Source organism: Perkinsus marinus, assembly GCF_000006405.1.
Source record: "Perkinsus marinus ATCC 50983 genomic scaffold scf_1104296962766, whole genome shotgun sequence".
In the NCBI taxonomy this organism is placed as follows: domain Eukaryota; phylum Perkinsozoa; order Perkinsida; family Perkinsidae; genus Perkinsus; species Perkinsus marinus.
In genome coordinates, this window is record NW_003205333.1 from 187357 (window position 1) to 199976 (window position 12620).

Here is a 12620-nt window from a genome sequence, read left to right on the forward strand (position 1 = left end):
AAGTTCCCCTATACTTTCAACACTGTGTATTTTTAGCAAGTGTTTATCAAAGTTATGTTCAAGTAAACAGGTAACCACAAACGGTTCGTCAAAAGTAGTGTATCAACTCCAATATTGGATAAAACATTGCCACCATCATTATTGGTGACCACCGCTCCCTGGGGCATCGTCTATACCAAGAACCTCAACTTCAGCCGGCATCTGAACAATACCAAGTGCCCCACAGACCTGGGCTTAACTTCAACCCACTCCAGTGTTCCATTCCTTCGGGTCCTTATCATCATACCACAACGGCTCCCCCTCAACTCCCAGCACCTAAATCAGTCGATTCGCCCTTATATCAACCACTTATGAAAAAGGCCAGTCGTAAAGGTTCCCACCTCCACATCGCCAAAGTACTCCATGACGGCTTCAGCATCATTAACAAAGTCATCCTCAGCTGCATCAGAGTCCAATGACTTCGTCTTACGCTCCTCTCGCATAGACGGCGAGCCCTAAGGCGGTGAGACACGACCATCTCGAATCAATCACAATTAGAGCCCACTGAGTTCGCCTACCTCCATAACAAGTTTCTCGAGGAATTTGACGATGTTTTTACGCCCATGCCTCTTGGCCTCCTCATAGGGTGTGTTACCCCATCTATCGTACGTATTCAGCCGAGCCCCAGCGTCCATCAGCAACTTCATAGCACTCAAACAACCTGACCATCAACATCATGCCACTACTACTACCATGTGAACTCCCGAACACACCAGAAGCCGCAGCCAAGTGCACAGCGGTTCTACTGTCGTAATCGGCAACATTCGGATCCACCCCCAGCTGAAGAAGGTACTGGACCTGAGGCATTTACGGTATGGCAAGCACCGGGGCCCACAGGAGGTTTACCGTATAAACGTCCTTATTAGCGCAGGCCATAATAAGCTGATTCGTGAGCTCATGTTTGACGGAACCGTAATAGAGTGTTGGGTCCACATGACGGTCGCTTCCTCGCAATACGGGGTCGTGGCGCTTGAACAGGTGAAAGTTGAATGTCTCCTCCATGTGATAGAAGAAATCCAGACCTTTACGACTCAACTACAAACAAACAAATATGGTGCGATCTACTACAACTACAGTGAAATTCCACCCGTAATACTCCATGTGAAAAACGTGATATTCGCGGTGATATGAAGTGCAATTACACCAGACGAATCACCCTATTCCACGTAAAACACATCACGTATTCAACGCGTTATTCATATGGGTTTTTTTGCAAAGTGAAATGTGTTTACTGAAACTTCATAGTTAAAAAATACGCGAAGACACCCCAGCCGAGACCATTCAAGTCGAGTCCTAACTTACCGAATAAGACTCTTCGGAAGTACCATAATTTCTGATAGTCTTCTCTGCCGACTCCTCCCCGAATTCCGCACTCGGGCAGTGCACACATATGCCGAGTACGCCCGGTACTACTGCCATGCCGGCGCCCAGGTTGGAGTTCTTACCCGGTATACCGAGGTTGTAGGCCCACATACCCGACCTAAAAATAGTTGCCTCATTCGTGACCATCAGCAGGGAATCATCCAGAAACCTATAATGTTCCTAGGGGTACTCATTTTGAATTTCCCGCACATTCTTCAATCAGTTTCCCATGTGAATGTCATGGAATTGTTATCAAACCCTGGGGAGCGTTATCTCTCAAAACCTGCTACCTCTGGTCCATGCCACAGGAGTACATAAGGCTGAGTGCATACCGGATTGTCTGATCCTTGAAAACCCTCTCGTTGGTCTTCGGACACACTCCACTGTTGGCAAAGGAGGCCGCCACTGCTGCAACACCAGCGACATTGACCTAAAAATGCACCATCCCGGGATCGAACCCGGGACCTACCACTATCATACCTCGCGCTCATGCGTCTCAAACATCAATTGAATCGCGTCGTCAATATCCGCCCCATTTGGGAAGCGATGGATAGACCGCAAGCGATAAGCCATACTCCGTGCCAAGTCCGAGTGCCTGGCGTCGAATCATACAGCTTTGTAAAAAGCGCGCGCCCGAATACTCTAAACTGCTAAACGACTTACCTTCTGTCAAGTTTCTTCCCAAGCTCAGCAGCTTCCGGTGGGACCGTGTCCGAACCACTCAACTTCCTCCAGTTCTCGAGGACCCTTTCCAACGAGGGCCTCATGCCAGTTCCACTACTGAGACAAGCAAGGCATCATCACACTGTAGATTATCCTCGCGTATTTTCCTATCAACTGCTATGCTGGTCAACAAATATACCTCACACGTGTTAGGAAAAATTCGGTTATTGATATGCATACCAAAACACCATCACCCATGACACACAGACAGCATATCACGCTGCATCAATGCCTCCTAGAATCGTCCCACAACCCGACCGCAGTATGTTCGAATTTCATAGTACGAAAAGAAAAAGTGTTGTAACTTCGATGAGTAGGAATTACGGAGATCTACGGTATTACCACATCGAAATATACGAAAATTTTTAATATGTATCATCATAATCGATCAATGTCCAGAATGAAACCTTACTATTCCTTATCCAACCCCCTAGACAGCAACGCACACAGATTTATCGTCCCCATCATCACAAAGGGGTTATGTGGCCTGAGAACACCACCAACTCCATCGTAGACATACTAACAAGAGCAAATACCTATTCAAATGGTCAAGGCCTAAATACGTTTGCTTCTCGCCACTGGGCTCTCTCCCCATCCACTTATGAACTTCTTCCAAGCCCAGCATTTCCACCGCCATGCAGTAGAGGATCGGCCGTATGAGTCCGCCCGTTGGGAAGCATTTAAGACACTCCTCGGGGGTCCATACCGGCGAGTACTCAGATACACAACTAGCTGCTGAGGGTGACCCTACAAAGAATCGAACTAGGATGGTTCGAATAGCAACAGTGTTATTCACCTGGCAAGGCGCTTTCATCTCGAGCATACTGCTGACTGTCAGTCGTACACACACCGACTGTGATGATCTCCTGATGAGGGTGATCCTCGCAACAAGCAGAGAAGCATTCGTTCTGACACGAGATGCCGTAGCCGAGGATAGAACCGGGGACCTTTCGATTACCCACTTACCAGTCTCTGTGTAAACTTGGGCCAATTAGGGACGATCAACTTGCCACAAAGAGCCTTCACAGCGATATCATGCTTCTTCGCGATTCTCGAGAATTCATCAGCCGAGTATCTACCACCCATAATCTCGTGGCGCGCGGTCAAATTCCCTCTCTTCCTACAGTGCCTCAGCCTCGCCAGTGAGATTCATATCCTCAGGAACTGATAAGCACCCAGGCACCGACAAACTGTCGGGCATCCCACCGACTCCAACACTACCATACCACCCCAAATCCTGAACCAGATATAGACCATTCAACACCTAAAAATACGGTTAAATACAAAAACTCACTTTTAGTAGAGCCTGAACCCTCGGAGAATCTCTCGGAAGACCATACCACTCCAATGCTCGAATCAGGCGCCGTGAATCTAGTGGCCAGGGCATATCAGCGAAGTACCTCAACAACAACAGCACAGAATAGCACTTCCAATAATATTTTTTTTCAGTTTTCATACCGTGCCAGGACGATATCGCCATCTTCACCAGGCAACATAGGAGGACAACTCGCCCGAAGAGCGATGTCGCGTTTCAGCTCCCGCACACAGCGATCCTCCGACTCTCTTTGAGCGTCCTAAACCAGTGTAGTGGAAAAGAAAACATGCACATGTTTCGGGGAGATTTTGGAAAATTCTTGTTGATTTTCAAACACTAACTAAATATGTATTCAAACTCCTACAATTAGTGAGGAAACATACAGTGTGTTCGATTTTGATAGTCCCTAACGAGAAAATGTTGTGACTTCACCAATTCGATGATTAGCAATCTGAAACCCCCAGTATTACGAGGTCTATAAGTGGGCAATATACTAATATGAATAATTATTATCAATCACGAAGAGTTAGGGCGAGCCACGCATATTAGTTTCGGAGAAAAAATCAAAATCGAACACACTGTATATTCCAACACTTTCCTAAACCGTTGGAGTGCTTATCAGTAAACGCCTACTACCATAACCGATGTGTTGTTATAGCGGTCGCGAAACTCCGGGTCCGCCCCCAAGAACATCAACAGTTTCACAGTTTCTCGATGATGATTACACACAGCCAAATGCAGAGCAGTACGCAGATCGTAGTCTGCCGTACGAACGTCAATTCCTCTGAAAAAAATGCCGTATAAAAAATTACACCAGAAACGAACCCACTCACCTAGCCGCCAGATGACGAATCCTAATAGCATCACCAACAGCAGCACTCCACCACAAACTAGAATATTCTGTTAAAGTAAAGTTGGTCAGTACATCGACTGAGCATGATATAGTCAATATCCCTCATACGCACACCAATACTCACTCTGGGCACTGGTACGCCATCTGAAAGTATCTCCTAAACAATTACGTATCCTATGCTCCACTAAAGGGTGATTCGGCGGAGTCTGTGCCTAACAGATCAATACCACACATTACACATAATCGATCATCTGGGCGAGCGCTACTACCTCGTCCGTGACAGATTCTTGAGGACCGCCGAAAGCGTGCACCGGAAGCCGTTTAGACAACATTTGACAGAACTTCACTCCTCGCACAGAATTTCCCAAGGCATCCAGCCGAGGCGAAAACGTGGCGATTCCACAAACTCCTGGTATGACAATACATAGAACGCCAGAGACCTGAAATGAATAATTTTTAACCGAGCTGAATACACTACTAATATTACCCCTGATTTTGCAGGGAAACCACATGTGAATGCAAACTCGCCAGAGTAGTCGTACATACCACAACTCATCATCATAGACAAACACGACGATACCGTGTCCTGACTAAACACACGTTCGCCTGAAAAAATGCAGTGACCAGGGATCGAACCCGGGACCAACAACAACTGCTACCTGTCTTGGGACAAATACCACCGTTTGCAAGGGTAGCAGCAACAACAGACATCTCCTCACAGTCTAGTTCAAGTGAGCACCTTAAAAACAGCCCTACTACCACAACAATTCGAAGTGTCTACCTACCATTGAAAGTACGACTCTAGCGTCTTCTGAATATCTGTGTTTGGTGGGAAGGCGTTCTCTTCAGCCATCATATACGCCAAACAGTAATTCCGATTCGCCGTTGCTCGCTCCCCCATAAACGTATCATATCTGATAACAAGCTCAGAACGATGACAGGGTGCAGCCAGGAAAACTCACTCTCCGGAATTTCGTGGCGCGTGACGATTCGCGAATCACAAGTAATAGACTTGTGAATCATTCTGATATCCGATTTTTTCGCTCCAACAATTTTTCAACCAAAAAACTCTGTACGGTTTTTGCAGCTTTTTCTTGTTTTTTTGTAACTATATACAGAGAACGCACACTGCATCTCAAAAAAAAGTGACCTCAGAAAAGATGAATTTTCAATCAATACTAATACAGCATATTCCACTCACTGTATATGAGGCCTCCTAGACATCCCGGCTAGATGCTGCCACGTCTCAGTTACCGCTTCATATCGTTCCCATTCCGATTTGTCCATATACAATAGCGATGATACCATAATAGCACCTAGTATCAATAATACACTACCACTACTGCTGCTACTCACACCTATCGAATAGTTATTCTTGCAAGGAGCCACTACAGTTCCTGGTGCTTACTCTTATCACAACAATATTTTCATCGCATATAGGAAGTTTAAAATTGATCATCATTATTCTCGACAGAAAACGCTCATTTTCACCTTTGCATATAAAATTCACTGTACAGAATACAATATAGCCGACCTACCAGCATTGATAAGTGGGTTGTGAGGTATGCCTTTCGGCTGTAGCAAGACCCTCTCGTTAAAGTTCCTCCCACTAGGCTCATGCCCAACGTGCTCGTGTACCTGACCACACTCTCAGATCCTCCATACAACATCGTTCAAGTAAAAAAATCCGAATTTGTGGAATATTCACAACATCTCCCATACTAGCCGTCAGAGCATGTAGATCCTCATAAAATACTCGAGCAGATAAACTCGAATGAGCCATAAAATATCTAATATAATCGATATCAGAGTTCTCCCCTGCCACCTTCTCCTTGCCATGTAATTCCACCGCCATACAGTAGTTAAGAGGCTTGCAAGTTGACTGTAGACAAAATGGAACCTGTGAATTCGAAAAATACATACCACTCCTCTCCCACATCACATCTCCCTCCTACCTTGCTATCACCTATCGAGTAGCGCTGTGCATGTACACTACAAACACTGATCGCCCAATAGTCCGGATTCACTGTAGCCAATGTTGGTATATAGTCGGCCTGAGCGATCCACCACCATCAATACGTCCTAGATTCCGTCACGCGCCACAAAATTGCTCCCATCAACAGTCCTCCAAATCTTTATAACTTCACAGAAACCATCGGCAATACTTCTTTTATTCCGTCACGCGCCACAAAATTCCTCCCATCTACATTTTCGCCCTCAGTACAGTCCTCCAAATCTTTATAAGCATCGTTAATAACGTCACAGAAGGCTTCAAAATCGGAGATAGCCAGCTCTCCTCGAAACGCCTTCCCAACCTGACCATCATACCGTCACTGCGCCACAAAAATTATCCCGAAAAATGCTCACTAGTTCATTGCTAGTCTTCAGTGTTTGGAACCTCTCAAAGTCAACAAAGTCCTGACTCTTGAGCTCCTTGTACGTATTCCTCATACGACCATCAGAGGTAGCTGAGGAAAGCAAAAACATAACAGCGAATACAATTCAGTTCAGCTAGTCTTAGTCATATCACTACTCTCATAATGATTTTCCTAATTTCCCATACCAATTTTCCCACAATTTTCACTTATTTTCTCACATAGCAGATTTACACCATGAATAACATGGTCGCAAAACGCTCGTAAACCATCAACACATTCAGAGACGAGACGGCTTCAGAGTAAGGCCCTTTATTCGCCTGTCTCCATCAACTCCCTAGAGCCGTCTTTGTTGTTTATAGTCCTCGCCACATGCTTTCTAATGAGCAGCAGTGAACTTCATCCTGCAGTTACTAAACTTCAGTTCAAAACCACGACTGACAATGTCTCTACCACGACGAGCATTCAAATACGGGCCCAAAGCCTTATAGGAATGCGTTAATAATTCGTTATTCCCACATGGCTAACTTCCAGGTAAATTATTCACTATTTCGGAATATATCACCCAATTAAACCTGCCCTTACCTAGTCCCGATTTTTTGAGGAACTCTAGTAATTTTACACTGTCTACTTTGCCATCTTCATCGGGCTGATGATAACACAACATCGCCCAACCATATACTCTCACCGACTACTACCTCTAGTGCTTTGAATATTTCCTTGGAATCGATCTTTCCTCGTCCCATGTTAGACACAAGTCTAGCTCTCGCTAAAGGGGTACTGAAATCAAGGTTAGAGAAATATGTGATCACTAATCACCGAGCTCATATATGAATTCGGGTAAGAATTTCCCAAAATTTTCTCAGATTTCTCGTATAGTCACCAACACAAGTAGTTGACCATATGCATATTTCCCCCAACACTAACTGAAACTGTCACCATAACAGCGAACACTAGAGTAACCCGTCTCGAAAGTGAGCCAATATAAACTCACTTGGTATGATCATTTTCCTGCTCACTAGAGTCCTCACTAAAACTCGCATGCCTGTGTGCTCTTCCACCCCGATCAGATCTGCATCGTGATGACGCTTGTGAGGACGCGGATGGTGACACCACGACGTCCATCTCCCCCCGCTGTGGCTTCTCAAGAGGCCTAACCCAAAATCAGTGATACTAATTGGCCTCTGTCTATGTAGGAATCCCCTCATTTCATTCAATGGCGTGCTCCTCTATAATCGTACAATTATTCAATACCACCTCAGAGAAAAAATAAATAAAAAATGAATAAAAATGAATAAAGAATGAATAAAAAATGAAAAAATAAGGAAAAAAAGGCGGTTTCGAAGACTTGCGACCGGAAATGAGTCAAATCCTGTATAAAACCCTCTAGAGTTGACAAGGGAAAAACCGACAACAACGACAACAATAACAACAACTATATGGTTTTCGTTCTCACAAGAGCTAACTCAAAAGAGACAAATAATTTCCCACTGTAAATTTTCTCGCGCCGCGCCAATGAACAGTGTTGCAATACATGTTTGCTCTCCTCAGCTGAGCTCGGCAATTGATATACGAATTAGTGTACAGAAGCCAACAAGAATTTCCTCAGAATTTCCACACTGTCACCAACACATGTAAATGCATACTTGCAAACATGTTGCATATAGTATTACCGTGAAGTAATATATCGCTTTTCCTTGTCTAGTTCGATCGTCATCCTAGGACCACTATTATCTGAGATCAACAGCGTGAGGATTGTGTTCAGTCTAGCAATTCAACACGTATTTTCCCGCAGGACACTACTTGTGTTAGATGTCCGTATGGTCTCCTTAATGACCATCAAAAACAGGGAACTGATAACACGAACGATTTTACCCATTTTCGTCGGTTCCCATCACTTCACTTGAAATGCATAGATAACTCAAAACAGTAGTTTCGTAAACTTTTTCAATCAACTTGGTGAATTTCCTCAAAAAAAAGAAAATTCTGTGCATCTGTATTTTCCCATATCTTCCCCGCAAAGTCATGATGCCATAACAACCGTCAGTCGATTCACCACCATCGAGACCTTCTGCAACCATCACTCACTCATACGTTCTCAGCAACTCAGGTTTCACATGTGAAAATTCATCATCGCCTGGGCGCGCGCTAAATCAACAGCGCACTTTCACAACTACTATTAAACATCGAATTTGAATGTATAACGACCAACCCGGCTCTCCCAGTGTCGTGTTGTCGATGACGCGAATTGTGACTGGTTATCATCAATTTGAAGCGGTACGATCATACCGTTGAATGCTCAGTGAATTCACTGTTGCCCAAATGCTCAGTGGAAATTTTTATCAGAAAACTGTTGATGAATTTAATCATATCGAAATATGGTATTCGAGACACAATAAAACAGCTTCTATATTACATTTAAGTTTCACCACCCGTTTTACGTGAAGTGGCGTAATACTCAGTGAGTAATCCGAGTTCATGTTTTTCATATCACTAGGGTGAAACACCAATAAAATATCAACGATATTTCTCTTTCATAAAATTCAACTGAGGAACAGGTCGGCTGAAAAAAGGAGGTGTTTGTTACTGGTTCGCTCATTGAGACAACACTACACTGGATATAACCACACGAGAATGCCTACCAAGGCATACTTAGCCTCAGACGACTACTATCTTCATTATAAGCTCAGCTGCGGGAGCTCTTCACTCTAGAGAGACATATTGTGTTCTACAGAGAATTGGGACAGCGATTATGACCGCTATTATGCAAACTCGTTAGCCGTGTTACAAGGGTTGTCCAAATCATCGTACAACACAACCATATGAGAGAAATCAAACTTAATCTTGGTAAAGAGAAAAATGGCGACGATATATGAGGAAACTATAGAAGCCTGATATTGGTCGCGCTTTACTCATTGAGTTGATACCATACTAGGTAGGAGAGGAATGTCTTTGAAGGGAAACTGATTATTCTCAATAGATGTAGACTATTCGAGCTAAGGCGTCCTTCACCCGAGAGAGAGACACATTGTGTGCTACGGAGTTCGCTTTCTCATCCACACACATGAACGACAGTGTGGTGAAATTTGCACATGGTCAACCACATGTGTTGATGACAAAATGAAAAAAACTTCGAGGAAATTTTGGAAAATTATTGTTACTTTCTGTAAAATTTATCGTATATATTCTCCCAACTCGTATATAAGCTTTTTTGACTAGTGAGGAAAATGTCGAGCTCAGCTGAGGAGAGCGAACATTTTTTTGCAGCACCACATCCGCACACATGAACGACAGTGTGATGAAACTTGCACATGGTCAACCACATGTGTTGATGACAAAATGAAAAAAAACTCCGCGGAAATTTTGGAAAATTATTGTTAATTTCTGTACATTTACCGTATATATTCTCCCAATTTGTATATAAACTTCTATGATTAGTGAGCTCAGTGAGCATTTTTTGCAGCACCTCGTAATCGATACCAATCAGTTCACAATTCATCTCCATGGTTCAAATTGCCAATGCCAGACGACCCCGTAGACCGGCTCGCATTACGACAACATACAGAAACGTCAAAGGGAGGGCCACTACGGAGCACAAGAATTTCCTACTAGGTGCCATACTTTATAGCACTTCTATGCTGTGAACTCACCACACTGTGTCAGGATTCGTTATTGTACTATTGCTAGTGTCAACGTTAACAACGTTGACTTTGCTGGACTCAATTCCCCAACGGCATGCATCTATCGATCAGTCTAGTGAAGTAAATATACCTAGCGATAACACCGCGAAAATGAAAGAGTTTCAGACGGTCGTAGAGTTGGAGAAATTTCAGATGAAGAATTTACGAGGACATACAAGCACACGGTGAGAACTACATAGGGATTTCGGGCGGATTTCATCGTTCAGTGAACTTGCTGATGACACTGTACGTGATACTAAGGAGGAACATCACAATTTGCGAGCACCGGAACCCGAGCCCTCAAAAACTCCGGTACGGCCCTTCGTATTCCATACTGTTGCTATTGTGGATGTTCAGGGTTCTGCGAGAAACAGTGATACCGTGGGAAATGATGTCGCAACGTGAGCTACTGATTTCACTAGGTCAAATTTACTATTGAGTTCCGCAGTAGGTCGCCACGAGTGGTGGTCACTGACACAACAACAAGTGTATTGTCGAGCCCAGCAGCACCGGAACGGTCCGCTGAAAAAGTATATAGTGGTTTCGTCTTGGGGTGCACATATGACTATCGCTGGGATTAGGTAGCGAGTGAAACGACTAAGGGAAAGTTCCCTGCTGAGTGGCTTGCCAACTTCACTGAGGAGGAGCTTGCTGATTCTGATGAAAAAAGCGTAAGTTCTTTCCCCCTACCAGTGTAGGAGAATATGCACAATGTGTTGGTGACAAAATGAAAATTCTGGGGAAATTTAGCGAGATTTTTTATTGATTTTTGTATACTTCTACCTCCGAATTTGTATGTAAACTTCGATAACTAAAGAGAAACTCTTGAACTCAGCTGAGGAAAGCGAACATATATTCCAACATTGGAGTTTCACCTGTTCTACGTGAAGTGGCGTAAAACTCGGAGAAAACCCGATATTCGCGCTATGCAGTAGTCGTGAAATATGTATTTCACTGGTGTTTTTCATATCACTAGGGCGAAACTCCATTGCACCAGTTATAGCTGAGGTTGCTCGTTAGGTCGCGTGGGCTGAGGAAGTGAGGGAGGCTATGCGGCATGTGTGGAGGAACTATAAGCAGTATGCATGGGGAAAGGACGAGATCGCTCCTTTGACGGGCCGTCCTGGGAGGTAACGCCACGCGGGAAGGTCACTCATTGTTATCTTCGTTGTTGGTAAGCAGTAGGGGTCCATATAGCTTTGCGAAATAATGTTTTCTAGTGTGGGTAATTCATGTTTGAGCTCGCAAGTTTCCGCAAATCCATACGAAATCAACGATAATTTCTCAAAATTTCCTCGAAATTTCCAAATTCCTGTCAGCACAAGTAGTTGACTATGTTCATGTATTCCGACAAACATTGTTTTCTCTAGAGTTTAATAAAAATCGGAAAATTATTTCTAATGAGAAACCGATTGAAGAATGTGTTTCCTGGATGATTTCCTTGTAGGCAATGGTGTGATGCTGCGGTGATGATGATAGACTCTTTATCCACTCTGAAGATTATGGGGTTAGAGAAAGAGTTCGACGAGGCTACACAGTGGATAACGTAGGGAAGTGCCTTGGTGTTTTGGGAGGCTCTTTGGGCTCAGGGACAACCTCAAATTCGACCGCCCGCGAGGCTTGCATTCTTTCTTCGAAATCACAATTCGTGTGCTCGGTGGTCTCCTCTCTGCACATAGTCTCAGCGGCCGACAGATTTTCCTCGATAAGGCTAGAGAAGCAGCAGACCATATGATGACAGTAAGCTCGGTACGGCCCTTTCCATCCTGTAGATCTGCATAGGGCTTCACGGACTACCCAGGCTGCCCCCGAGCACAGATCGATCTGGGAACTGGACGTGCTTCGGGAAACGGCTGGATGTCGGGTTTCATACTGGCCGAGGTGATAGACGCCATATTTATTGAATCAATTCTAGCATGGTATTATACGTCTAAGGAGCGATTCTGAGTTTCGAAAAATCAGTTTAATCAATGACTCCAGAGTGTGTTGACTCCTGTTAGGTCGGAACACTACAACTCGAATTTCGTTATCTTTCGGAGCACACAGGAGATCATAAGTACGCCGAGGCTGTGGACAAATGCCAGGAGTCCATTTTCCAAGCTGCAGGGAAGCAGGGTCTGGTCCCGTATGAACTCGCCAGCGATAGGCCAATGTTCACCGGTGAGTGTTTGCATTAGTCTCGAGACTCTCAGCGGTGGTAGGTGGAGTGATATCGTTCGGGGCGATGGGGGACTCATATTTCGAGTATTTGTTGAAAGTGTGGCTTCAAAGTG

At 44.4% G+C, this 12620-nt stretch overlaps 3 protein-coding genes across 3 annotated transcripts in view; 2 read left to right on the plus strand and 1 right to left on the minus strand.

Annotated features, from left to right (window-relative positions):
• Positions 1-40: 40 nt before the first annotated feature.
• Pmar_PMAR014612 (glutaminase, putative) lies at positions 41-8375 on the minus strand. The gene is made up of 33 exons (XM_002771534.1): positions 8341-8375; positions 7662-7820; positions 7366-7447; positions 7253-7316; positions 6660-6760; positions 6500-6607; positions 6248-6346; positions 6118-6192; positions 5831-5930; positions 5494-5608; positions 5078-5206; positions 4952-5031; positions 4780-4898; positions 4588-4732; positions 4273-4393; positions 4076-4223; positions 3583-3698; positions 3419-3524; positions 3249-3388; positions 3091-3199; positions 2921-3032; positions 2661-2871; positions 2537-2611; positions 2065-2181; positions 1882-1996; positions 1692-1831; positions 1342-1519; positions 886-1074; positions 753-837; positions 558-700; positions 381-494; positions 250-315; positions 41-201 (listed from the first exon to the last, which is right to left on the minus strand). The coding sequence occupies exons 2-33, from the start codon at positions 7790-7792 to the stop codon at positions 139-141; spliced, it is 3696 nt and encodes a 1231-aa protein (XP_002771580.1). The 5' UTR covers positions 7793-7820; positions 8341-8375; the 3' UTR covers positions 41-138.
• A 3022-nt stretch (positions 8376-11397) lies between these two features.
• Positions 11398-12524, plus strand: Pmar_PMAR014613 (conserved hypothetical protein; the record flags this gene model as incomplete). Its single annotated transcript, XM_002771535.1, has 5 exons — positions 11398-11477; positions 11795-11893; positions 11937-12087; positions 12130-12228; positions 12348-12524. The coding sequence occupies 5 exons, from the start codon at positions 11398-11400 to the stop codon at positions 12522-12524; spliced, it is 606 nt and encodes a 201-aa protein (XP_002771581.1).
• A 24-nt stretch (positions 12525-12548) lies between these two features.
• Positions 12549-12620, plus strand: part of Pmar_PMAR014614 (hypothetical protein) — a gene marked incomplete at both ends in the record, with an annotated part of 203 nt that continues 131 nt past the window's right edge. The window contains one exon of the mRNA XM_002771536.1: positions 12549-12620. This exon is cut by the window's right edge and continues 4 nt beyond it. Within this exon, the coding sequence (XP_002771582.1) occupies positions 12549-12620 (72 nt within the window).

What these genes read in the sequence shown, in the direction of transcription:
- Pmar_PMAR014612 (XM_002771534.1), bottom strand. Translation starts at nt 7,792, where the DNA reads ATGGACGTCGTGGTGTCACCATCCGCGTCCTCACAAGCGTCATCACGA. An exon ending in GGCGATATCGTCCTGGCACG is followed by an intron (nt 3,525 to 3,582) that starts GTATGAAAACTG and finishes GTTGTTGTTGAG; the next exon opens with GTACTTCGCTGATATGCCCT. An exon ending in AGGGGGTTGGATAAGGAATA is followed by an intron (nt 2,182 to 2,536) that starts GTAAGGTTTCAT and finishes TGCTTGTCTCAG; the next exon opens with TAGTGGAACTGGCATGAGGC.